This window comes from Thamnophis sirtalis, unplaced genomic scaffold (genome assembly GCF_051295495.1).
Source record: "Thamnophis sirtalis isolate CommonGarterSnake01/CBP01778 unplaced genomic scaffold, rThaSir2_p1.2 scaffold_3, whole genome shotgun sequence".
Taxonomy (NCBI): Eukaryota; Metazoa; Chordata; class Lepidosauria; order Squamata; family Natricidae; genus Thamnophis; species Thamnophis sirtalis.
Genome location: NW_028261383.1, coordinates 64140495 through 64168494, shown reverse-complemented (window position 1 = coordinate 64168494; position 28000 = coordinate 64140495). Strand labels below are relative to the sequence as shown.

Here is a 28000-nt window from a genome sequence, read left to right as displayed (position 1 = left end):
TCATTTTGAAAACTGTATTTAATTTCTGAAGTCCAATAGTCCGGCACGCAAAATCATGCATTTGAAAATTTTCCACTACAAATAAGCCAGATAATATTTTTCAAGGAGATGAAGCTTTTTGGCTCGTAAATCAATAAAAATGTTTACATAATTCTTGCTTCTACTGTACAGAATACTGTCTCTATTTGGACTTGTGCTGCTAGCACGCTGCATTTCACAAGTGTCCTGTTCATTTCCTAAACAGCTTGTGTTTCAGTACTTAAACATGTAATTCAAGAATTTTACACTAATTTATACATTTAATCGGTTGCATATATTAACATGTACTATAAGATTCTTTTTTCCTAAAGAAGCCATTACATAATATGTGGATACTGTAAAAAGATCTGATTAGTTAAAAGTAACAAGCATTAACAGATACATACAAAACTCAACCTAGTGGGACTGAGTGCTGAGCTTGCAATGAACTATGAGTAATCACCCTTTCCAGTTGCCGCCTTCACGGGGAAACACAAGACAATTAAAGGGAAATCGTTACAGTGTATCTGTACACAGTTTCTTTCCAAGGGACATCTGGATGTAGCTTAAGTTCCAAATGTATAAGAGGTTCCTTTTTAATAACTAGAGGAGAAAGGTCTGCTACCATAAAAATGTAATGGGATGTATGATTACTGATGAAGTTGTGGGGAGGAATGAATGGGTTTACAAGTTGTTCACGATCAGGGGGCAATTTGGCCTCTGGAAATGGTATCTTTATTTCCCCCAGGAGAGGAGAAGGGCCATTTATGGTTGAAGGCCTAAGTGTGATATCGGTTTGTGAAGGACTGTGCTTAATCCCTCCAGCCCCACCTCAGCAGCTACAGCTCTCCGCAGAAGCCTTCGCTCGGTCGTTCTTGTCTAATTTGATAGGTTCCGGAAATTCATTGTAAAGCTCCACTTCAGTTTCCTACCAGGAAAGAAGACAGAGATCATCAACTACAGTTCAAAATTACTTTGCTCAAGTTGACCAGTTCCTGCTTTGGGAATAGGAGGCATGCAAGCTTAGTGTAATTTCCAAGGAATACATTGTCTCCAAACTATCCCTTAAAAAGAAACTCTAAGCCTTTCCTGCCATGGATGGCACTGAGTACTGGAAGCGAAAGGTAGCTCATTCGGCTATTTTTTTAAACAAATCAATCCTAATGACACTAAAGATCCCACAGAAGATTCCCCCCCCCCCAAAAAAAATAGAATGTTAAAATATTGCAAACAAGCTGGTTATTTGGAAAAGTAAACTGGATGACTGCTAATATATAAAAGACACAGCAATGGCTGTTACAGTCTATAGCCAGCCATCAGAAAGTTTGATCTTATAAGGGGGATATGAATTGATTGCCAATAGGAGGCACTAGGCAGGGCTCACCTGTTTAAGTGCATTTCGTGCAATTGTTTGGAAAGCTTGTTCCACATTAATGGCCTCCTTCGCACTGGTTTCAAAGTAAGGAATATTGTTTTTGCTGTAGCACCAGGCCTGTGCTCGTTTTGTGGTAACCTGGTAACACAGGAAGGTTATTTTAATTCAGTTAAGTTCATACATTCCTATTAATCAGCAACCCTTTGTTTATTACAAAGAACTCCACATTATTTCCTAAGCTGCAGAGGTCATGAGTGCTGAGAAATCTTTGCACACCCAAAGTTTCTTCCCAAAGCAATGTTATTCTATTTACATTCTCAAAAGCAGATATTTTATTCATGTACTTTGGTATCACATTTCGCAAAATATCCAGTCTGAAAATCTGGTTGTTAATTTGCAATCCATCCTTGGGTGGGTGGGTGGGGGCATCTGCTCTGGTTCTACTTCAATGTAGCATCCCACTTACTTGTCTATTTTCTAAGTCAATCTTGTTTCCCAGCACAACAAAAGGAAAGTTCTCAGGATCTCGTGGACTGGCTTGAATGAGAAATTCGTCTCGCCAGCTATCAAGAGTTTTAAATGTGTTGGGAGCCGTTACATCAAAAACCAGCACGCAGCAGTCCGCTCCCCTGTAGAAGGCAACTCCCAAAGACTGAAACCGTTCTTGCCCTGCTGTATCCCATATCTGCAAAGAGAAGAACACAGTAGCTTAATTGCAAATTGTCTGTTCAAATCAAAGAGAATCTGATGCTTTAAAATGTGGGATCAGCTATACTCCTCTCTTTATTTAGTGACCCTGTGTTCTTGCCTTTTGTCTTTGAAACACTCTCTGCATACCTAAGAACTCTGGGGAATAAATTGGATTCACAGTCAGATGAAGAGACCCCACATTAAAGAGGCTGTCAGCTTCCCTCTAGAAATGCAGGGGTGGAAAAGGAAGTTGGCTTTAGATCTACTCCTCTTTCTTTTATTTATAGAACCAATGTAAGGTTTTAATCATATCAGCCCAATTTCTTCACTACCACAAATAAGGAATGCCAAAGTAAACCCAGACCTCCTTTTGAGTACTGTGGTTCTGGGATAACTTATCTCCTCCCTTGGGGATGAGGAGCACTTGGGAAATTAAGTCTCTTTTGCTGCTGCTCCCACCATCCCTTTGTTACAAACTAGTTTCTTCCTTCCCCACTTGTTTTTACTATGGAATTCACAGTGGAAGAATGTCTCCCGAGCTATCTTTATAACCACTCTAGAATAGAATAGGACAAGATGTGTGATCTAATGAGATCTATTAATATTTGAACTGGAAATTCTGAAGACTAGCCTGATATTATCCATTACCGTGTTTCCCCAAAAATAAGACAGCGTCTTATTTTCTTTTGACCCCCAAAATAAACGCTTTGCCTTATTTTTAGGGAGGTCTTATTATTTTTGAGGTGCAGGAGGTGGCGAGCGTGGTCACCTCATGGCTGCTGCTGCATTGCAATATTTTTGGGGAAGGCTTATTTTAGCATATGTGTTCAAAAGCTCGACTGGGCTTATTATCTGGGGAGGTCTTATTTTCAGGGAAACAGGTAGGTACAGCAATAGTAAGATCCCATAATTAAAGATGAGTAGCAGAATTTGACAATCAATTCATTATCTTTATAATTATCAAATAACAGGAAACACGAACTATGTTAGATCTGAAATCTTTCTAAGATGGCCAGTTTATCAAATCAAGTCAATTCCCATATTGCAAGGTAACTTTAATCTGTAGCTTTTTTTGCATGCAGTTTAGTTTGACTGTAGTCAGCTTGCCATAAAAATAAAACAAAATGATGACACGAAAAGCATCCATAGGTAGTCATTAAAAACAAAGCCATTTAGTAAAAATTACGGCTATCATTAGAAAGACTTTGCTACCTGCATGTCCTCCTAAACAGGACTGTCTTTACCATTATTTTCTAAAATACATAAGGATCCATCCATCCTCAGAGGTAGGCTGGAATAGTAGGAGTCACTACTGAGATGGTCATGCCCTGGATGCTGACCCCTCTGATCTCTTCTCAGATGCGTATACTGGGAAAATGTTGTCTCTATCAGACCATTTGGGTGGGGAGAGGATGTCCCATAGTAATAAGCAAAAGCATATGTTTGTCCTAATTTCAAATTTATGAAGTTTGTGTTTCTGAAGGCCCCACACTATCTTGTTAAGATTTTTAAATTACAGCTGAACTTGCCCATCCTCTGCAAAATCTGGGGGAAAAAACCCGTAAGAAATGTTCTATATGTTGGCATACATTAAATAATGGAAAACAGAAATGGGGTCTTCTATAAGAAAATGCTAAAAGCACACTCTTACCTGCATTGTGACTAATCTGTCATCCACCATCACCTCCTTGGTCAGGAAGTCTGCTCCTATTGTAGCTTTGTATTGATTACTGAATTTCTTGTTAACATACTGATTCATAAGAGATGTCTTTCCCACCCTATGCAAACAGAAAATAATTCAAGCGATGGAAAACAATAGCACAAGCTCAGTAATAATATATTCAATCCAAATTTATAATCTTGGGCAGATAAAATGCTAGTTTGCATGCATCTCCTTTTGTTTTTTCATCTAAGTCCTTGACTTATGACTGACTGCTTAACAACTATTCAAAGTTACAACCAAGTTTACAAAAAGGAGACTTGTGACCTAGACCCAAAGTTCCAACAGTATGAATGCACTTTGGGCACTTGGCATCAGGGCTGCATTTATGGCCATCTGCAGCATCCCACAACCACATGGCACATTTTATGATGACTTTGCCAAAAACTGGCACTTATTTCCAGTTTTCAGCAAAACAGTGCCATAGTGAACAATGGGTTTGCTTAACTCATGCTGCAAAAATGTCATTAAAATGGCACACACCATTGCTATCATAACTTAACTACTGCATGCATCTTCATTTCTACAATTAATACAACCTATTTATATTTATGTTTTGAGGTCAACTCAACTGACAGTAAGCCTGCAACTGATTCATTTAGAAATTACTTATTGAACTAGGGTCAGGAATACATTATCCTGTACCTACAGAAGTCTCTGTTCCAGATATCCCATAATCTACATCAACAGATTGGAAGAATGCTTTTATGTGTTCTTTATGACAGCATGTTTCTATTTACCATTTCTAGAATACAGTAGAAATAAGTAACTGGTCATACCATGTTAATTATAAACTTTAATCACTCAATGGCTCAAAATTGATTTATGAATCAAGCTTAGTCTACAGTCTTCCAGATGTGTTGTAATAATACTATCACCCACATTGGTCAAAGGAATAAAATTATGAATTCTATTACTTGAATTCTGTAGCTACATCTGTTGATTGCAAGATTTACGAGAAGGAATAAAAGGATTCCTTCAGCTGCAGCTTTCCTATAACTGAAAGATAGCACTTTGCCACATACAGGTAGTCCCTAACTTACAACCGACCATTTAACAACTTTGCAAAGTTATAGTGGACATGGAATGTTTTATAGTCTGTAAAGCACTTCTGGTTATCATAAAGGATCTCACTTTTCCATCTCCTTGTGATTGCCATCACATATGTGAATATGTGACCACATTTTGGGTGTGTGGCAATCAGCTGGCATTTATGGCAGGTTGCCAAGTGAGCCATAATCATGTGTTTGCAACTTGCAATCTTCTCTGCTGGCTTCTTCAGAAGTCAATAGAGAAGCCAGCAGGGAAGATTACAAGCGAAGAAGATAAAAGGATTTGAGGTCTGTTCCAGCAGTGCTCTGAGGGATTTCCTGTCATTTCCATGTGGAAAGGGGAAATTCCTTGGTGGGCTTCAGCAATGGACCTTATTTAGCAATTATTCAAAGTTACAACAGCATTGAAAAAAGTGACATACAATTGGTTCTCGCACTTAGGACTGACTTAGCATCCCTAGAGTCATGTGATCAAAACTTGAGTGCTTGGCAATTGGCATGTATTTATGATGGTAACAGCATTCTGGGGTCATGTGATCTCCATTCATGACTTTCCCAGTTGGCTTCTAACAAATAAAATCAATGGGGGGAGGGGGGAGCTGGATTAATTTAATGATATGATTCACTTAACAAATGGGGTCATTCACATAACAACTGTGGCAAAAACGTTTTAAGATCAGGCATGACTCCAACTGTATCCACTGAGCAACCAAAGTTCTGGTCTCAATTGTGGCTGTATGTCAAAGACTATCCATATTATCATTTGATAAACTATTATGCCTTATTACAGTGGCTGCTGCTCAGATGGTATGCATATATCGATGAGATTAGGAAACCTCGATGCCTCCGATAAATAAGAATGATGTAAAATTACAGTATTTATTTCAAGACCATTTCACTTCCAAATGTTTTTTACATGGATGTTCATGATTGTGGGAACATTATCTGAATCTCTAGCTTAATGACATTAGATTCAAGTACGCAAGTGGGATTTCTTTTTACCAATCACAATAACTGAAAAAGTCTCAAAGATGCATTGAGTACTTCATACTGATCTGATCTTACTGATTATATATCATCTGATTAATGATCAAAGTACAACTGACTTACTGTTTCATAGTTTGTATACTATTTTACTAGCATACAAATATATTTGTATACTATATAATTAATATATTAATAGTATTATATTCCATATACTAGTATATTAATATTATTTTAATATCAGCATCTTTTATATTTTAACTGGCATGATCTTGTGACATACATTGCTGATTGAATTATGTGTTTTTAAACCTTTAATATGACCAATGTTTATTGTTTGTACTTTTGATGTATATTGGACAGATACACACTTCTTGTCATATGGGTAGCTACATAAATTTGATAATTATACCTAGATAACTATCTTTGAAAGGTAGCCAAGCATTGGATTTCAATTTTTTCTAGTCTGTCACATCTACTTCTTATGTAAAGCTTAAAAAAGGAAACAAAAAGCTAGCTTTTACTCCATGCACTATACTTTAAGCAATGAGAACTACTTTGCTAGAATCACAGACAAAATGCTTTGACAATTTATTCAGTGCTCCCAATCCCTGTTTACTGCTGGTTTCTTATCTTACCCGGAAATTATTTTTTAATATATTTTTTCACATTTTTGTTGCTTTAAGAATCGTATGCTCATACGCTTTGCATGATATGTACTTTGTTAGGCTAGATATTTATGCTATGTTCAGTGCCCTTCTTTTGCAAAACTTTGTAAGCTGAAAGATTTTCCATAATTCTTCATTACATTTCAATTGCAGCAAAGCTTACATTTCTATATTATCTTGGGTGTTTTGTATGGCTTAGTGCAACACAATTCTCTTTGCTGACCATTTTTAAGCAATGCTTAAACCCATGCTTGGACATTCCAAGCAGCACCTAGGAGAATATTATTATACTAATACTTACCCCGAATCTCCAAGAATGATGACTTTGAGTAATACTTTCTTTCTAGAAGTCATTATTACAGAATTCAGATGAATATTCAAGTGCACTTACTAGACAAAAAGAAATTACAATATAAACATCTTACTCTGCAATCCATTTGCTTTTACAGACAAGTCAAAATACAGGTAACATATTAATATTTCATATCTTTGCAAACTAGGTACTAGGTATATTGCTTTCTCAAAACAGATGTAAAGATGGAACCACTTCATTGCAAAAAAAAGCCTCTGTTTGGCTACTGATCAAATCCAGAGAATGCTTAGCTATTCAACTTAAGTGCCCCATAAAGTATAAAAGCAGGAAGGAAAGATTCCCCAGAAACTTCACTAATGCTGAATGCTAGCCATCTTAAAAGCATTCCAACATTTTCCTTTTTGGCTTAAACAGAAAAAATAGCCTTAGTTATCTTCTTAAAGCTGGTACGAAAAATTGTTTTAAGTTTCAGGTTAATAGTCTCAGAAATTCCTCTGTGAAAGAATGTTAGTCCTACCAGAGATTCAATTTGAGAGAAAAGTCCATAATTCTTATTTTTGTTAAGAAGTGCTTACTACAGCTTTGACACACACACACACACACACACACACAGCTTAATTCCAATATGAGAACAAGTGGAAAAGAGAATGAAGTACAGCAAAATTGTACATTAGGCATAACCTTTGAGGTTACATGAAACATTTGCTCTGCAACTGTCTAAGTATAATTATGCAATCTACTGTGAACTGAAATTCCAACCAAGTATAGAATAGCAGCTTCATTTAAAATGTCCAACAAGGCTATGATTATTAGGCTTGTAAATTGTGAAGACCTGTTAGTACCTATATTCTGCTGTGTAAGTTTCACAAATGTTGAACATTAAAGAAAATACCATTATGGATTGCAAGCTCCTTAATGTAGATATAATGCTGCAGGGAAACATTGCGTGCCAAAAAAAGGAAGTGTCCAAATGCAAAAGTAGCAGCTAGTTTAAAAAATATTAAGGCACAGTTGAATCATTTGTCTTTCAAGAAGAAACTAGAAGAACAAATCATAAGGTGAAATTTTAATGTAGGGCGCAGTGTTCCATTATTTCCCAAATTCTAGTACCGCATTTTTCTGAGTATAAGATGCACTTCCCCCCTAAAAATTTCAGTATGTCTTATAGACAGAATATGGGCCTATTTTTGGGTTCTTGAACCCTCTGCTCATCACCTTTTCTCCTTCCCTGGCCCCCAGAAGCACCCCGCAGTGCTCTGCATGGCCCATTTTTGCTAAAAATGGACCCATTTTTGGTCTCCTGAACCCTCCATACATCATGTTTTCGCTCTCCCCGCCCCTAGAAGCAATCTGCAGGCCAATAATGGGCCTGATTTCTGTCTGCAAAGTGCTTCTGGCAGCCGGGGTGGGTGAAAACGTGATGTGCAGAGGCCAAAAACTATTTGTTTGTTTGTTTTCTTCTGCTAAATCTAGGAGCATCTTATAGTCAAAAAATACGGTAAATCAAAGAGGACTTGATCATAGCAAACCATGCTAACAATTTGAGTCATTTGCATCATGACATCATCACACAAACGATAAATGCAGTACTGCAGTATTCAAATACTCTCTCTTTGAGGGATATGGGTGCTCATAAATATGAAATTTAAATAATAAATGAAATAAAGTTGCAATGACATTTAGTTCCCTTCCAAGAAAGTCCATTGCACTGAGTAAATCATGGTTTTATTGTACTGCTCTAAAAAATAAAACTAGCCCTTATTTTTAAAAGACCACCTAACATGGGATTCATTTCCTCCATGTTATCTTCAATGATGGGGATTCAATGTATTAAGATTCTGTTGATTCAAATAATTTTTCTTTCAGATGTTTGAATTATGAATACAACTTTGAAAGCCACAGCTCTCACGTAAACTTTTTGTTCATGACAGCACTGCTTTCCAAATGCCAATGGAGCTACTCAGTACCAGCAGAGCACAACTGCAATTATTAACACTTACATGATTAAATGCTACTACTATAACAACGCAAAATTAATTAACACCTACTTCAGTTAGCAACTACAAGGCTTAACCTTGGTTCAGAAAGCATTTAAACATACCCAGGGGGAAAATCTTTGTAATTTTAATACAAATTAGTCAAAGAACTTTCAATAGAATTCAGATATCAATCAGTAAAATTGAGGCATTCATTTATTTATTAGACAAACCCTGCAGTCTTGCCACCCTTACCACCTTCAAGGAAAAACATCCAGGATACAATAGTATAAGGATTATAAAAACAATAATAAATATTGAAAAATATTTTTAGAGAGTATCAATAACTTTATGGCATTATCTTCATTAATTAAAAAATCTTTCTGGAACAGCTTTTTAAAAAATTGCATCCCAAAGACAAAAAGGGTCAGAGCAGATCTCTGGTGGTAAAGTATTCAGCAAAAAAGGGACTTGGTTGTTTTCCTGCAGATGTTGCATTACCCAACTAGGTAACATCTGTGCTACTGATGATGATGCCTTGGAAATCATAATGACTAGCACTGATTATGTTATCTAGTTTGGGTACTGAAACCTCTGCAAGAAAACAATCAAGCTCAGAGACCACCAAGGGCTTCTCATTTCAACCTGAGCTGCAAAGATTCTCCTTTATTGGTAAACAAAGGGACTATTTGTGTGGAAATTATCTCCTAAATCTCCTCCTTCTAATCTGCCAAATTGGGAACTACTAACATTATTCATAAAACATTATGTAATGTTATCAAGTGTGCACTTTCCTATAAATTTTAACACATTTAACTGGTAAAAATTCCATGAAAAAATACCATTTTTAAAGATAAAATGAGGCCTTATCAATAGTGCCTTTGATATAATCTATGAAATTTGAAACATCTATAAAAAATTAGCACTCTATACCAGCAGCCAGTCATAGTTATTACAAATATAAAAAGTCCTTACATTAACAATTAGTTAATGTATACCATACTCTTGTCCATATCCTTTTGGAGTTATGGTTTATTTCTGACAAAATTGTATTTCATAGGAAGCTAATTACTCAAAGTTTCATCATTGTACTATTTTGAGAAAAACGGATACTGTAAATCAATATTTTCCAATTAGTAGCTTTCAGTATGTAGATTTCAACCCTCAAAATACTCAATCACAGTACCACAATTTAAAAGTGTTACATATTCCAAATTTGTTCAGTTTAGAAAAGACATTTGTGGCTATTTTAAGGTATGACTCCATTGTTGATTTATTTCTTCTAAGGCATACCAGTCTATATGTAAGTTCATTTTCCCAACTAAATAACTTTGCTAAATGCCTTAGCATACAACACTAAACTTTGGAGGGGGATTTTGAATTCCAGTCATGTGATGATATAGGGGATTTAATGAACTGTTTGCTATTTTGATAAAGATAACAAAGGTGAGAATAATTGAATTTTAGTATTTGCACATATGAAGTAAGCTTTATTGATAATTATATTTTTTTATTGCTGTATTTCTCTTTATTCCCTCAGGTTACCATAGGAACAATACTTGGCACAAGTCTGCACAATCAGATTACAACATGTGTGGGCTCAGAATGCTTAATCACATTCCTTCCTTCATGGAGAAAGCACTTCATAATTTCTTTTCGCTATAAGATCTTACTTTTATAGAAGTGTGATTTTAAACTCAAGGTTTGCTAGTTCCTCTGAAAGAGAGTATGAAGTTGAACAGTATTTATTCTATGGATTCTGAATGAAGACAGATCAAAGTGATTCCTTGGATGAGAATCATGATACCAACTGTATCTTCCTCAAACCAAGCAGTAAAGCAGGGGTGTCAAACTCAAGGTCCGTGGGCCAAATTTGGCCCACAGATGCTTAGTCTGGCTCATGGGGCCACCCTGGAAACAGCGAAGGGCTGGCCTATGGTGCTTGTGCCAGTGAAAACGCCCCCCCCCCCCCAAACTCTGTTTTCGCTGGCAGTGGGTTGCAGGAAGTTGTCGCAGCTGAAAATGGAGCTCAGAAGTCTGTTTTCTATGTCAGAGTGCTCAGGCCACCACAGGTGCTCCAAAAGGAAAGATGTTGAGCTGGCCATGCTCACCCTGGCCAAGCCCCCCCTGCCCCAAGGTCAAACACAATTCTGATGCGGCCCTCAATGAAATCAAGTTTGACACTCCTGCTGTAAGGACATTAATAAGCTTCCCACTGTAATTTAAAATAAGGTTTACCTGGGAATAGCCTTGGCAAGAATGATCATGATGGTTATTTCCAATTATTCTCTATAAAGAACTTATAAGAATCATTCTGTATAGTTTTCCATAGAAAGTTTAAGACTATCCTTAGTGCAACAATGAACAGTGAGCGAACCTTCCAGTCCAGAAACTTCCATATAATAGAAATAGCACTTAGACTTATATACCACTTCTCTCTAACCAATTAACAATCTCAGCATATTGGCCCCAACAATCTGGGTCCTCATTTTACCCACCTCGGATGGAAGGCTGAGTCAACCTTGAACCGGTGAAAATCGAATTGCCAGCAGCGGGTAGAATTAGCCTGCAATACTGCATTGTAACCACTGCGCCACCACAACTCATAAGGGCAGATGCACTCTCTTACATGTATCCACTTTTACTTCTTCAATAAACATTGATTTTTCTCAAACTATACCCTATCCATTACTTTTTTTCAAGCATTTGCACATCTAGAAATTGCTCCATTCATTTCCCCATTTCTACTTTTGATTATTTACCATATAACTTGCAATCATACACTCCATTTTTCCATCAAGCACAGCTCAGTCATAATTTTGGGATCCATGCTTGTTACGGCCATGTAATCTAACTTTCTGAGCATTAATTCTCAGCCAAAAATGCAGCATGGCTTACAAAGAACATTCGCATCTTTAAATATTTTAATAAATATGCTAAATAATCAATAGAATACATTCTTTTACTATTTATTCAGTATCAAACCATTAAAGCATTCTATTTATTCTCACACATTTACTTCCTCTTATATACCAATCTTATATTCAGCAGCCATCTTTTAATTCCATTGCCATGGGGGGAAAAATCCATAATTCCAATCTATTTCCTTTATTCCATATCTTCTCTTTTAACTTTAATTGTTCCTTACTTTCTCTAATTAATTTATTTAACAGCATAACAGAAGGGATCGTGGAGGTTTTCTAGTCCAACAACTACTCAAGCAGGAGACTTCTACCGACAAACGGCTGTCCAATCTCTTCTTAAAAACCTCCAGTTATGATGGAGCACCTACTTCAGTTAGCAACTATCATTTTCTCTACACACATATTTTCCTTTCACTCTTGGTTTTGCATCAATACTTCTTATCCACAGCTTCTTCTACTTTATCATTCTACCAAACATGCTAGTTCGTACTTCTCAGCATAACTCCATGTACTTTAATGCTTTTCTGTCATACAGTTCTTTCCCTCTGGTCCAATTAGCTTCCACCCACTCTTCTCTTACATTCACTTTTGATTCAATTTTGTTGGATGATTAATCTATCTTCTAATACCTTTTCCATTCCATCAAGTATGGATCAGACCTTAGAGGAACTGTTTTGTAATGGTTCTGATTTTTGTCCTATGTATACTCACGCAGCCCATGGTATTGGGGAAATGTTTGAATCTACATAGATTGTTGACGCCCATAAGTTTCTCCTTGTACAGTGTACAAAATCCATATAAAATTACTTAAAAATATTGATTTGGAGTAAATTGAGGATACCTAGCTCATTACTTCTTACTACAAAATCCAAAAGAAACATAACATTACTTTTATCTGAATACGGATGAGGAAAAGCAAACTGAAATCAAGTCAGAGAATATGGTGAAGCTGTTGATAAGGGGAAACCAGAATCAGGGATTGAGGTGGTCATTTTGAATTGCGCACCCCTGGAAAACAGATTTGCATCTGAGAGTGCTCCTTATCCCCAATATATTTACTATTTATTTACTATTAATTCTTATTGTTTGTAATTTTTATTGTTATGGCTTTATTTTCACAATTCAATCAATAGCAATAGCAGTTCAACTTATATACCGCTTCATAGGGCTTTTAGCCCTCTCTAAGCGGTTTACAGAGTCAGCATATTGTCCCCATAGTCTGGGTCCTCATTTCACCCAGCTCGGAAGGATGGAAGGCTGAGTCAACCTTGAGCCAGTGAGATTTGAACCGCCAAACTGCAGATAGCAGTCAGCTGAAGTGGCCTGTAGTACTGCACTCTAACCACTGCGCCACCTCGGCTCTAAATCAACCCACAGACACAACAACTCTACTTTAGCCTAGTATAATATGTTAAATGAACCCAACTATTAAGTTAGGTCAGTGTTTTTCAACCACTGTGCCGCGGCACACTAGTGTGCCGTGACATAGTGTAAGGTGTGCCGTGGGAAAATTACTTTATATATAGTCAATATAGGCACAGAATTAATTTTTTTAAACATTTTCTAATGGTGGTGTGCCTCGTGATTTTTTTCATGAAAAAAGTGTGCCTTTGCACAAAAAAGGTTGAAAAACACTGAGTTAGGTAAAGTGTGTCATTTGCTCATAGGCAGTATTATGTAATTTTTACTTAGTTCTACATTACAAAAATACTGGTTCTGAATTAGTCATACTTGTTGCAGTCATTGTTCCTGCTAAAAATATATTCTCCCATAAATTTCACAATATTTAGTAATTTTACTGGTTTTCCTTCAAGTCTTTTTCCCGCAGAAGACTTTAGGGAATTGAATAATCTTGCCAGGATTTAATTATTTGTCTAACAATAATGGAAAATCAGACTAATAGATTTGAGAAGACATGTTACATTTGACAGCACCCACTAAAAGCAACACTTAAAAAATCAGCTGCATCTTTACCTATATATCCTTGATGCTGGCAAAATACTCTTACAAAAAAGCACACCTTTAAGCAGCAACAAAGGTATCATCATCAGGCAGCCTTAAACGCAGCTGCTGCATCAATTTTTCATTTTTATTAAAAAAAACAGATCATAAACAAATATGCTTGCAGCAAGATATGCCAGGCTAGTTAAGTATTGTACTAAAAACTACTAAGTCTATGAAATAGCTGTATGAAAAGCTATGCTATTTCAATACAGGTAGTCTTCAACTTACAACCATTTGTTAGTGACCATTTGAAATTACAACAGCACTGATAAAGGTAACTTAAAATTTGTCCTCATGCTTACAATTGTAGCAGTATCCCCATGGTCACCTGATCAAAATTTGGTTGCTTGGCAACCAGCATGTATTTATGATAGCTGCAGTTCCTGGGGTCATTTGATCACCATTTGTGATCTACCCAGATGACTTCCAATGGAAAAATCAATGGGAAGTTATATTCAGTTAACAACCATGGCAAACAAAAGTAAATTTGAGTATGACTCACTTAACTTGCTTAGCAACAGAAATTCTGATCCCAATTGTGATTATAAGTGAGATCTACCTATACACTATTTGGTTATAACACCTACCCTAAGCTTTCACTACACAAATGTGCTTTATCTAGTAGAGCTCCCTGAACCAGCTCTCTATATGCTGAGTTTAAATATTTGAAAAACTCATCAGCAATGCTAATCTGAAAAGTAGGGAAATGTTAGCTGAGTGAAAATCTTTTCTGACTGGTGCATTTCAAAAGTGTTAATTACAACTTTCACAGTAGCTAAACATTTCTCCTATATTTTAGATATCTTAACTGCTGAGCATTAGTTTGCACAATGCTTAAGTCCTCAAATAGTAAATGTTCCAGTTCTAAGTAACACTAGCAAGAATTTAAGCTCTCTATACATTGCCCATACTTTTGCTTAAAGGGATGCTTACACTCATTAAATATTAATATTTAGAGAATGCAATTTGTCTGCTTGAAGCAATTTCACCATGCATCTCAAGTAGCTATGCTGGTAGCAGCTTCATTTTCCACTCTCCGTTTATAACTTAACCAAAACTGTGATCAAGAGCAGCCAAGAAAACTGAAATATAATTGGCATGAGTGCCAGCATTATTGCCTCTATTTGTCTAAAATCCGCTTCTGAATATCTCACTGCCTACCACAGCTATTTATGGTGTCAATATAAATAGAATCATATTCTAGAGTGAACTAAAAAAAGAGATATTAATTGGCACTTAACGCATTCAATTATCTTCCAAAGAATACCATCAGCACTCTTAAGCTTGCAATTTCCATATATTATAAATTGCAATTTCCATCTATTGAGTATGATCAAATATCAGACTATAGAAACCTGGAATGATCTAGATTAGAAAAACAAGAATAAAACATGAAAAGCTAATGGCAGACATAAACGAGTGCTTTCTTAAATAGAATACTGCAAGATTTCGACATTAATTCCCTCAAAAGAGATGCCTAACAGTATATAAGTGTATCTGAATTTAAAGGATCTGAATGGAGTACAAAAGTCTTCAGCTGAACCCTGGTAAGACTGGATGGTTCCTACAAAGATTATGCCATCTTTGGTGCTAGATGGCAAGGCACTGCCCCAGGCAGACCCAGCATGTAATCTGGGACTCCTCAAGATTCATGATTCCTGCTCAAAAAATATGTTGTAATTGTAGCTGGGAAAGTATTTGCATTGCATTCCATTACAACAGGCAGAGAAGGAATAGTAAGGGTTTTATTGATTGGTAGTTGTATTTGATGGGTACCAAGAGATGGCCTTCTCCGTTATGCCTTATGGAACAATATCCCCACCAAAGTTAGGATAGCTCTTTTTGTTATTGTTTAGGAATTCCATTAAGACCCCAGGCAATGGAAAATAGAGAAATTCTTGATGGCTCAACTATGATTGATATTCTTGCTCTCTGTGAAGTTTGTATATTTTAAATGTGTTGATAATTTAAATTAAAATTATGACATTTATAATTAGTTTTATCTGTTGTTTTATTCAATTGTTGTATCTACCCAGAGTCACTTTATGTGAGATAACTGGTCATATAAATGTGATTGATAAAGCCAATGTTTTTAGTAATGCTGGCAGAGGCTAAATGGTCTTGTTGTATTCGGGTCTTTTCCCGTGTAAGATTGAGATTGTCTTGGCAACGTTTTGGCGAGGTCTTACTCGCCATCTTCAGGCTGGGTTTTGGGCTTAAAACACCAGCCTGAGGATGGCGAGTGAGACCTCGCTGAAACGTTGCCAAGCAGTCTCAATCTTATATGGGAAAAGACCCAAATACAACGAGACCAGTATACTTACACCCGTGAAAATCTACAAACACACACACACACGGACACAATAGTGTAAATCCAATATTGCTCCAAATTTGATAGGGGATCTGACAAATCATAGTTTAGAACAGTGTTTTTCAACCTTTTTTGTGCAAAGGCACACTTTTTTCATGAAAAAAATCACAAGGCACACCACCATTAGAAAACGTTAAAAAATTTTAACTCTGTGCCTATATTGACTATATATAAAGTGTTTTTCCCACGGCACACCTTACACTATGTCACGGCACACTAGTGTGCCGCGGCACAGTGGTTGAAAAACACTGGTTTAGAACAGCTCTGTAAATACAACATGATAAACAACAATCAAAACAAATTGCATTACTTGGTGTAATGTGTTTCTCAGAGCTATTAGCTGGCAGCTGAGCAAGATACAGAAGTAACTTGTAAAGAAGAGAGCAATTAAAATAGCAATGTGGAAGAATTAAGTGAATGAGGGATTTGTCTAACACAAAATAGTTATCAGGCTAGAGACATCGTGAGACCATGAGTTTTAAGTATGAAACCAGTTATGTGACTTTGGACTCTCACTATTCTCATTCTACAGCCCTAGGAAACCACTTCTGAAAATGTTCTCAAGAAAACTGCAGGGACTTGTTCAGGCAGTTGCCAAGACTGACCTGAAGGCAGAGGTGGAGGCACATGAGCATTTGGGAAAGAAAAAACATGTTAACAGACAAGGCCACTACCAACTTTGCCTATTACTGTGGACTAGTCATAATTCACATTTTATGAAAGTTCAGTAATAGCATCTTTTAATTAAATAATATTGATGATTTCTCATCATACTTATGAAATTAGATGGGACTTAGGATTCCAATAATGTGTCACTGCCTATTTAATATTGCTTCTATATTAATGGTGAAAGGTCTAAAATTGATCTCAGCATGAATTGCACTGTTATTTGATATGAAATTGACACTGCTAAGTGATAGGAAAAGTATCATTCTGTCAACAAACACTGAGTTATCTACTTCTAAACAAAACTAATATAGCCTTTTCACATTATAGCTTTGTTTATAACTACTTGTTACTCCATTTATATGGTTACCTCAGGAATACTGTAATCACCTGTCTTCCATGCCTACTCATTCTATTGTCAGAGAGAATATACCAGTATAAGCTCTTCAAGTTCAACATTTATGAGTGAGTAGCAATGAAATTTAATTATGTACTTATCCTCAGATTTAAAAGAAATTACCCCACTTCTGACCAAATAAATAAACCTGGTTTTGCCATACATGCGTTTAACATAAATTATGTTTTCAGATGCCTTCAAGTTAGTGGGGGCTCCTGGTCATTGACTGGACTAGAAGTGGTTTGACATTGCCTTCTTCCTAAAACTGAGAGATAGCAGTATGGCCAAAGTTATCTAGCTGATTTGCTGCCACATATCTCTTGGTTTCAAGCATGATGCTTTAACCACTACACAAAAACCTGTCTCTTAGTGAGTAGTCCAGGAACATAGAACATTGCCTTACAACAAATCAGATTTGCAGTTCAATAGTGTCAATATTGATTGGAAACAATTCTCCATATTTTTTATATCTACAATATTTTGTTGCAAATCAGATGCCCCATCATTGTCCTCTTGTGTAATCTGTTGTAGACAATTCTTAAACCTATGAAAATATATTCATAAATAATATATGCAAAATCTCCATCAGAAAAAGCTTGAACTAATCTTATCAAGTAGTTAGACTCACAATAATGAGTTATAAAGTTTATAAATATCCATGGTGAGAAAAATCTGTTTTTGGTTCCTAGTAATCACACTCAACTTATTTTTTCTGAGGTGAACTCACAGTCAGAGTAATGTGATGGTTAAACCATCTGATTGATACCAGGTAAACTCAGATACTAATACATCCTTAGCCATGAAAACTACTGGATGATGTTGGGCAGCCAATCTAATAGGGTTGTTGTAGGGAGGGAAAAAGAAAGAGAAATGCTATGTATGCTATCCTAAGCTCTTGAATACAAATACAGGTTATTTGGCAAATAAAGGTCATTTTCCAATTACACAAAACACATTTTAGAACTATCCAACCATTGCAGTGCCATAAATTGACTGGTAACACTAGGATACTGCTCTAAGCTATGGGGGAGATGGCCAAAAGTACTATAACATCCAATCAATATATTTGTTTTGTAATAATTTTTAAGGATAACAAAGACATATTTAACATAAAAGTATGCTGTTGAGTTCAACACTTTTAATATGCCACTTTAACTTTTAAAATGAATTGGGGGGAAATTAAGAGTTTGAAAGTACAACCTAGTATACCTTAAGGGAGATACCAATACACATATTATATACTATTTTAAATAGAAGGTACTATAAGGTTGGCCTTTATTTATAGTCCAAGAACAAGTTCAAATATAGGCATAGTATCATAAGATTTTGCATAGTATCATAAGATTCTGTAATTGGTCTAGAAGCTACTATGGATTTGCTCACACTAACAACAGTTCTATAGCATTAGATGCAAGTCTCCTACAGATCCGCCACTACTCAAAACTTCACCTGTATGAAGCAACAACTAAGCTTTATATATTAGGATGTAAGGATATGTTTGTATTATTTGCCAACAATTTTCAGTACAATAAACCAACAATTCTCAAGCTATGGGTTAGGATCCTGAAAACAGGGGTGAGGCCAAGGGTATAATTTTTGAAAACATTGCACAGGTAGGATTGGAAATGCTGTCAAAATTTAATTCTGGGATTTGCTAATTTTTCATGGGCAAGCTCTAGAGGGCAGTATTGATACTACAAAATTTAATAACCTTGTTGAGTTTAAATTGAACTATTAAAGGAGTGTATTTATTCCCTGCCATTGTCTCATGGGTGTTTTTCTTCTTTTTCAAAAGGCAACTGGGTTGTTTTTCCTTGAGGAAAGAAGAAAACTTTTTGCTTCTCATCCAGGAAGCGTCACCATCTATCCTTCCATCACCACTGATGAAACTTCTTGGATGAGAAGCAAAATATTTTCTTCAAGGAAAAACCAGCCCAATTGCCTTTTGAAAAAAGCACCTGAGATAGCTATGACTTACATGACTGAGAATGTCCAGACATTCCTTGCCATTATTCATAGAAAGTTATCCAATTGAAATATCTACTTTGAATAATTGATGTCTTAAAATTTATTTCTTTTCAGTTATATTAACTGAATTTTAAGGCAAAGCATATGACAAACCTCGCCTTTACAGAAATTGATTACTACAGAGCCTATTTTCTATATCACAATTTCCAAAGCAATAGCTTGTATATACCAGTTTCTCTTAGAAACACTTGATGACATTTAATCCCTAGATAAATTGCACTTAACTACTCATGAACTAAATCATGTGCTTAATCAGCTGCTGCAATCACAAGGAAGGACAGCATATTTGCTCTTCCCAGCTAAGGAGGGAAAACATAGAACAGGATATATACATGGATTCCATTTAATATAGTTTAATTTTACTACCAGTAACTTAATAAAAAAATTTACTTTGAGAGACACACATTCTATAAATCATATCTAGGCTATACATTCATTTGAGCCCAGAAATATTTAGAACAGTTAAAGGTATTGCTTAGCTTTCATTGGGATATGCAATTATCACAGTAAAATCAATTTAGTGGCCCAATCCATTATTGTCATTTGCCTTAAATTGCCAGGCTTTAAATACCTAAATATGGCACACACTGCTTCTTCAGTATGAAGACATATTCATATGCAATAGCACCAAAGATAAGGTTAGCTCTCTTCAAGGGTATCAATGAGTAAAGTCTTGAAACCTAGTTTTACCCTGAGTCATTTGTTGTCTAGCATTCCGATTAAGTACTTACGGCAATACAGAAAGACACTGCTTTGTTTACCATCCTTAACTTAGTAAATCACATCATGTTTAGACAGTGAGATAACATTGTGAGCCCCAACCGATTTATCATTCACATACTCAAAGGAAACTCTTGTATTAGATTGAGCTCAACTGTCCTTGTACATAATCGCTCAATTGATTCCACTCTTGAATTTACTCTCAATAGTATTGTCTAAGGCAGTGGTTCCCAACCTTTTTTTTTGGCCATACCCCACCTAAGCATCTCTAAAATCCTGCCCTCCCCCATATAATTTTTGTTTTACTCAAAGTGAACTCTACTCACAAAGGAAGCCTAAAAGGCCATTAACTTGGTTTAAGCAAGGTTCAAATTGCTCCCCTGTGGGGCATGGGACCCACATTGGGAAGCACTGGTCTAAGACAACACAGAAAGGCTTCTTGCAGCACAACCTGGATTATATAAATCCTACAAAACCGCATTAAGGTTCAGGTAGAATGATCCTCTGATACTCGTATTAAGATGGCAGTATTAAATCGGGGGGAGGGAATTTCTATTTACTCAGAACAATACAGGCATTTTCAAGCTGGGAGATGGGGTGGGAAGAGCAGCAAGGTACGGGATACCTTGGTAAGTAGCTTTGGACATTTGAAAAAAATGCACAGAAAGCTCCCGCTTGTTTGAGTATCGAAGTTCGATATTCACCGAACAACAAATTGAAGCCGGGCCAAAGTCATGAATCCGTATTCTATTAAGTCTCCAATTGGGCACTAACAGGAAGCGTTATTGTTTAGCCAGCAAAGGCGGGCAAGGAGGAGGGCTCAGCAGCTCTCTCACCTTTCAGTTTTCCAGCGATGGGCCAGGAACCAGCTACGGTCAACCCAAAACCAGGCAACCCTTACAACGGACAGTGGGTTTTCCTCAAGTCCACGTTTCTTTGTTCCGGAGAAACGGAGGGGGGTGGAGAAAGAGACGGAAGGACAGGAGCCACCCCTCTCTCCAAGCTTCTTCATAGGGACATCCTACCGGCAGCCTCCTCGCCTTGCCAAACCTCCGCCCACCGCAGACGGATCGTTATTCAACGGCTGCCTCTTCCCCCCCAACCCCCCTTGAACTGGTCCTATGGAGAACTACCTCCCCCCCCGCCTCTCTCCCCAGCCCCAAAGCGAACAGGGCGGGGCCCCAGGCGGCCGCTCCCTCCTCCCGTCGCGAAGGCGGTCGAGGAAGGGGGAAAAAAATAAGGACAGCGACAAAGGAATTCTCCCCCCCCCGGATGCCCCCGACAGAGCCGCGCCCTTCTACTCCCCGTTCTCCAACCCAGTGGGCTAAGCGAGCGCCCCCCGCCCTCCCGCAAAGCCGTTAGGCCGCTCTCCAGGCAACAAGACCCCCCCCGCGTTGGTGCCGCTCCGGGGCCCCACCCGCGCCGTCAGACTCACCGTGTAAAAACAACGAAACCCGGCTTTATGGCAACTGTTCCTCCGCACCCCTCAGGACCTTCAACCCTCCGCTCCCTTCGGCTCCGCTTTAATGGGGCCAAACACCCTCCCCGCTTTCACTTCCGCCTCTTGCTCATCCCTTCCGGTCACGCGACCTGCCCGGCGTCTTGATTGCACTGACGTATAAAAAGGGCGGGGCCAAAGGTCGGACGGGCTTCGGGGAGCCTTTGGTTCTAATTTACGGCAGGCTCACGCTCTAGCCTAGCGTTTGGCAGCGGCTCTATGATACGCGTCATTGTGGACCCCCCCCCCCTTGCAAAATTCTGAAACGGGGTTTGTCAATGGTGTCCTGCTCCGGGTTCAGTTTATTAAGCAGCAAACATCTGCTTCCAGCATGAACCTTTTTAAAAAAACAACAACGTGAGCTTCGTTCAATGGGCGGGAACTTATTTTGGAGTAAACAGGTATCAGATTGCTTGACAAACAGATTACGAAATCCATTCGCTTCAAAGGGACTTTCCTCGATAGTCAATATTAACACTTTGCTGCCTACCTACTTCGTTCCCTGAGCTTGTTGTCCCAGCACTGTAACATTAATCAGTCCGTCTCTATTAAAGCAAGTCCGTCTCTATTAAAGCAAAATGTCACACCCGGAACATTGAAGTGTAAGGCAAGAGGAGTGGAGACAATGCAAGCATCTATGGGGAGAACAAAGATAGTATCCAGTACTCCATTCACTTATAGAAAAGTGAGAATTGGTATGTCAGGAGAAAGATAAAAATTGAATGCAGCAGAACTGAGATATTTAAGAAGTGTATGTGGCAATTCAAGAAGAGATGTGCAAAGTGTCATGAACATCGTGGAAGCAATAATAGTTTGTAAGGAAAGAAATACATGGAGAAATATAGCGCTTGGTGTGATGCTTGGAACAGTTAGCAGTAAAAGGAAATCAGGTCATTAAAGAAAACGGTGGCTGGACACCATCAAAGTTGACACCAGCCAGAGCATAAAACATCTGAAAAAAGGAAGATCGGAAGATGTGAAGCAGGGGTGGGTTGCTATTGGCATTAACTACCGGTTCGGCGCACAATTTTTTCCCCAGGATTGCCACTGCTAAGTGATGCTGTCTTGTGACATTGAGCTTTATAACTGCATTAATTAGCACCAGACATTCTGGACCTACTGCTGTCATAACTTTAGGATTTTGTGCATATCCTGAAAGGCAATTGCAGTCCAGATATCTATGTATTATACAGGAAATATGTATAAAGAAAAACTAATTTAAGTCACATTTATGTAAACTTTAGTCTACCCACCCTACCCTGCAGTTTACGCAAGAATCCAATCAAGTGAAGGTGGCTCCGTGCTGCCTAGGGCAAACTGTTCTGCTATTTTATTTTTATTCATTTATAGGCTTATAGGCTGCTCCAAATAACTGGCTCTTTTAGTTGGGATTTCTGCCTTGTCTTAGCATTCCAAAATCAGCAGGAGTGAAGCTGGTAACATGCCATCTTTGGAGAGTAGAACGAGTGCTACATGGAAAAGGCCTTTGCATACTTTACTGTTATTTAATGATAGCATTCCTTATGTTGAAATCCTCCTAGTTTACTTGCATATGAAATCCATATTGTAATGTTCCATCCAACAACAGGACTTTCTCAGTGTATATTATGCCTCTTTTATCTCTTGTTCAGAAGTTAATTAATAACTGCATCAATTCCATGCTTATGTTATCTATACCGTGAAATGAATACATAGTTATGAAAGAAACAAAGCCAGGAATTCTAGAATACATTAAGACTAAAATGTGGCTGGTTGTTTTGAGAATCATTGGATGTGTTTGCTAGCTAACTACATTGTAGCCTAGTATACTATGTGATTTCTGTATCAACAATACATCTTTAATTATGGTTAGCATGTTGTATAAACACAGCTATTGTGCAGAAATTGTGGGAATTTATAGGGTGCTTGATTTATGTCTGACTGAGGCCACTGAATTTATTAGGTCCGATTTCTGATAATTATTCATATCTGCACTTAATTATAATAAAGCAAAATTACATAAGGGGATTGATTAATTAAATATTAACAATAATTATAGTCTTTATGTTCCGATGAAATAAAATCCATCATTTAATTATTGCAATGATGAGACATTAATCAAAGACCAGTAGCATTTAGTAGTCCTGTATCTCTTCAAAACAAAAGCAATAAATTGGGCAGAATCTGCTAAAAAGAATATAAGGGGAAAAGCACACTACGGATACATTGCTACAACTAAATTTTATCATACAAATATTTTTTAAGGAAACTAAGCATGCAAAAGACAGATGAAAAACAAAAAGCATCAAAATGCAATGGATCACATTACCTTGACTAGTTCCTAAAAATATGAAAACAAATATGTAATTCCAAAGAAAATTCTGAGGCCTTGAATCCATAAAATTCAGCAAAAAATGTCTGATTATTATAAAGATTAAATCAGGAAGGAGAAAGCTGTGATTTTCCAGATGTTGCTGAAGTAAAATTCCTTTCATCACTGATGATACTAGATGGAGTTCATTGGAGAAGAATTCAACATCTAGAAAGCCCCTCACCTGCCTTAAACAAGGCAGTTTTAGAACATAAATATTTCCATATCCAGATTACGTGTAGAAAATTTCAAATACTAGTTTTCCGGATGAACTCTAGGTTGAATAACATTACAGATACCCGTAATTCTTAACACAAAAAGCAAAATATTTTTTTCCATATATACTTGACATTTATCGTAGAACTGCTGTATATTTTTGAAAACACTGCAGATAGGAAAGCTCTTTGTCAAAATTCATTACAAAATTAATACAAAACCCAGATTAGTAACCCATGGCAAATGTAATAATCTTTTCCTTTGCCAGGAAAAGCTATTAAATGACAGGCTAAATTGAACAATGACTTTACAAGGTTCAAGCGGTGAAAGATACACATTGTGCTTGTGTTGACTCTTGGCAACTGCCTGGACTAGTCCCTACTTGTGTGGTTATTTGGTTTGTTGGCTACTTGATTATTTTTTTGGCAAGATTTTGGAAGTAGTTTGCTATTGTCTCTTTGATAGGGCTGAGAGTGACGCACTGGTCTAAGGTCACTCATGCTTAAGATAGAACTAGAATTTATAGTTTCCTGGTTTCTAGCCTCGTGCCTTAGCTATTACACCAAACTGGCTCTGAGAAATACATTTTATACAGTTTAATATTCAAATGCAATGGTCAGTAAGTGAAGAGATAACATTCTTCTTACATTTATGAGGTAATTCTTATTTTTCAATGTGTTTTTGAATTGTGGCAGACATTCTGAAGTTCTTGAGATTTTAAACGACCAGAAAAATGTATGATGAATTCATTCAACAATTCTATTGGGTCTAATGAATGTAGAAATAAATAACACTAACAAATAATCCACTAAACATTTGTGATAATAAAACTTTGCTGTGGAAGATTAACATGGGAATTCCTCTGGAGATCAGCAGATCTGTGTACAGGTAGTCCTCGAGTTACAACCATTTGTTTAGTGACTGTTCAAAATTACAATGGCACTGAAGAAAGTGATATGACTATTTTTCATACTTATGACCATTGCAGCATTCCCATGGTTATGTGATCAAAATTTGGACATTTGACAACTGGCATGTATTTATGATGGTTGCAACGTCCTGGGGTCATGTGATCACCTTTTGCGACCTTCTGACAAGCAAAATCAAAGGGGAAGGCAGATTCACTTAACAACCAGGTTACTAAGAACTGTGCTGATTCAGTTAAGAACTCTGACAAAAAAGGTGGGGCAAAACTCACTTAATAACTGTCTTGCTTAGCAATGGAAATTTTGTGTTCAGCTGTAGTCATAAGATGAGGACTACCTGTATAACACTAATTTCCTTAAAGATAGAGGAAAATGGGTGAGCTATTGTAGCAAACTCATTAGGAAAATGACTAGCTTCAATCAACAAGTTAATACACTTTATTTAAATCCAATAAGATTACAGAGTTAATGAATCTTTTTGATAAATGTAAATTTTGAAGAAAGAAGTAAGGAAGGTGTTGCATAGAAGTATATTGGGAGATGTTTGAAGATATAACAAAGAAAACTGTGTTGAATCATATCAGAGAACGAGATAGCTTATGACTTCTTTGTATGAATGAGCAAAAGTCAGAGAATGTGACGTGCTGGGAAATAAATGCAGAGAGATAAAGTGTGAATTTCCAAAGGTAAGGAGAAAAAGATTATTAGGATCTAGAGGAGAGAATGTCCCTGAATAGATTTAAGGAGCCAACTCATATAATAAGAACTATGAAAGTGATAATTTAGACAAATTAGACAAAGATAATTTAGACAAATTAGACAAAGATAATTTAGACAAATTACTGGATGAATGTGAGTAGATGGATGATGTCATAACAAAAGAACTCAAAAAGAAATCCCACTATTCTCACATGACTTTCCTAACAATAATTAAAATTCCCTTTCCAAGGATACATGACAAACTCTCCACTCTAACCTTCCTTACAAGGACAAAAACCATCTACTGCAATGTTGAAACTTACTGATATTATGTCTAAATTAAGGCAACTTGAGGTTTATTAAGCTTTCTGATAATCTATGATAGGAGCACTAATCTAGATAAAAGAGCAGAATTTTGTATACTCCATATATATTTGGAAATATATTAGTTGCTTGAATGGAACAAATATCCTAAAATTTAAATTAATCCTATGATTTCCAGAACTGATAAATTAATGGGCATACGTTTTGTTTAACATATTTTGTATCACATCCAAAAACCACGAATTCTAAAAGGTTGTAATACTTCACAATTTGTTACTTACAATGCTTTTAATTGAAAGTGAAAGAAGCAATGTGTGGTATATACAGTATATGCAAAATAAATGTTGTTGAAAAAACAATATACTATTGAAAGAAAATTATCCAATTTTCATTAAATTTATTTCCAAGTTAAGGTGCTTATGACTACAGTTCCAGTAATACTCAATTCAAAATGTGCAGGCCATTTATTTTCCTAATTTTGAGTCAGAACAGATCTGACAAATTAAGAATTAACAGGTCACCGTAATCATAACAGTGCACAAAAACATTCTCAATTATTTTTATAAAAGGGATTATGCAGGCCCAATTGGTAAAAGCAAGCTCAGGACCATATTGGTTGGAAACATGCGAAAGAGGCCTGCAGTAGATAGACAATGGCTAGAATGATGAGTGGTCACGAGACCACGTAGAGCTTTAAAGAACCTCAATTACTTATAACATCAGCAAATTGTAATAAAGAATTCTTCTGCTGCATTAAACTATTTTTTATTGTGGTTTTAGTTTTGATGGCCTTGCCAGTTTTGTTGGCTGCTGCATTTGACCAAATGAAATATCTGTGGTGCCTTACAATCCCACAACAAAAAGGCATGCTTTCAGATGAATGGCTACTAGGGTTGTCAGCCAAAAAAATATTTTATGTAGTTATTCTAATGTAAAAGCTTTGTCTGAAAACTCCTAACTATAAGATATCACAAGATTCTTTGTGTCAGTAATCTTTACTACACTACATAGATTTTTATAATAATAAAGTCTAAGATAGCTAACCATTTTATTGCTCAAGTTTCCCAATTTATCTTTTATCTTTTAAATTTATCTTTTAAAAATAATTTATATCTATACATTGCAAAATATTTTATTTTTATAGTGTATATTTTTATATCAGCCTTGGGCTAGAATTAAAAATGAGGTGGGCATTTAATAGAGCTGTTGGAAATTATTAAATTCAGTAACAGACTGTTCTGTTGTTTCCTGGAGCAAGCTGCTTTCTTCCGGGTATGTAGGAGTGGCTCATAGTGTGTTTCAAAAATGGTGCAGCCCTGAAATCTGTGCATCAGTGCAGAGAGAAGAAAAGGGAAGAAAATAGAACATTTCACGGAACATTGGAATATTTTGTTACTGGGTCCTGAAGATTTGAATTATTGCTTTTTTAAAATCCCTATAAATTAACTCAGAATGAAAAAGTCCATGTAAAGACTAATCACAATTTTTGCTTTATTTGAGAATCAAAACTGTACCTAATAAATGTATCTCATAAAGCAAGTGCATTTTTAAAATGGCCTGCCCTGCTGATCTTAGCATCTGGAAAAGTTCATATAGTGCTGAGATAGGTGATCTTTAAGCTAATCAATCCCTGATTAATGGCTAAAGCCAACATCTGAAATCATAAATGGAAATCATTTGACAAGCAGTGCATATCCTTTAACATGGCTGTAGTATATGATGAATACACAAATTTGCAGTCGAGTCAGATTTCCTTCATTTTGTACTAAATACATCTCAAGAATAGGTTACAGACAAGCTAATTGCAGCAGTTAAACTGGGATGTAACCAAAACATATTGCCAAGTGCAAACGTTGCCCATCGATATACTACAAATTAGAGGCAGGTGGTATTCAAGAAGCATTCCCAAATTGCAGATTGATTGATTGATTCCTTCCTTCCTCTCCTCCCCTCCCCTCCCTTCCTACCTACCTCCAGAAGAGGCTGAACTCCAACTTAAGAACTGGTTTGTTTTTAACCAAAAATTCTTTATCATGTTTGACCTTAATTTCACCCTGCAGTATAACTTCAGTTGTATGCAA

General features: G+C 36.7%; 1 protein-coding gene across 2 annotated transcripts; it reads right to left on the bottom strand.

The window, feature by feature from the left end:
* On the bottom strand, positions 1-21497 carry RAB7A (RAB7A, member RAS oncogene family). Of its 2 annotated transcripts, none has more exons than XM_087708986.1 (6): positions 21342-21497; positions 6809-6897; positions 3735-3861; positions 1860-2078; positions 1403-1531; positions 1-946 (listed from the first exon to the last, which is right to left on the bottom strand). In XM_087708986.1, exons 2-6 carry the CDS (start codon positions 6859-6861, stop codon positions 851-853), a joined length of 624 nt encoding a protein of 207 aa, XP_087565112.1. In that variant the 5' UTR covers positions 6862-6897; positions 21342-21497; the 3' UTR covers positions 1-850. The 2 variants fall into 2 exon arrangements, with proteins under 2 accessions (XP_087565112.1, XP_087565113.1); XM_087708987.1 differs by lacking the exon at positions 21342-21497 and adding an exon at positions 20743-20866.
* Between the last annotated feature and the right edge of the window lie 6503 nt (positions 21498-28000).

Excerpts from the sequence above, each read along its gene's own strand:
- RAB7A (XM_087708986.1), bottom strand. The coding sequence starts at position 6,861 with ATGACTTCTAGAAAGAAAGTATTACTCAAAGTCATCATTCTTGGAGAT. Across the intron at positions 3,862-6,808 it reads ATCATTCTTGGAGATTCGGG|GGTGGGAAAGACATCTCTTA; the intron begins GTAAGTATTAGT and ends CTGTTTGCATAG. Across the intron at positions 1,532-1,859 it reads TTGACTTAGAAAATAGACAA|GTTACCACAAAACGAGCACA; the intron begins GTAAGTGGGATG and ends CTGTGTTACCAG.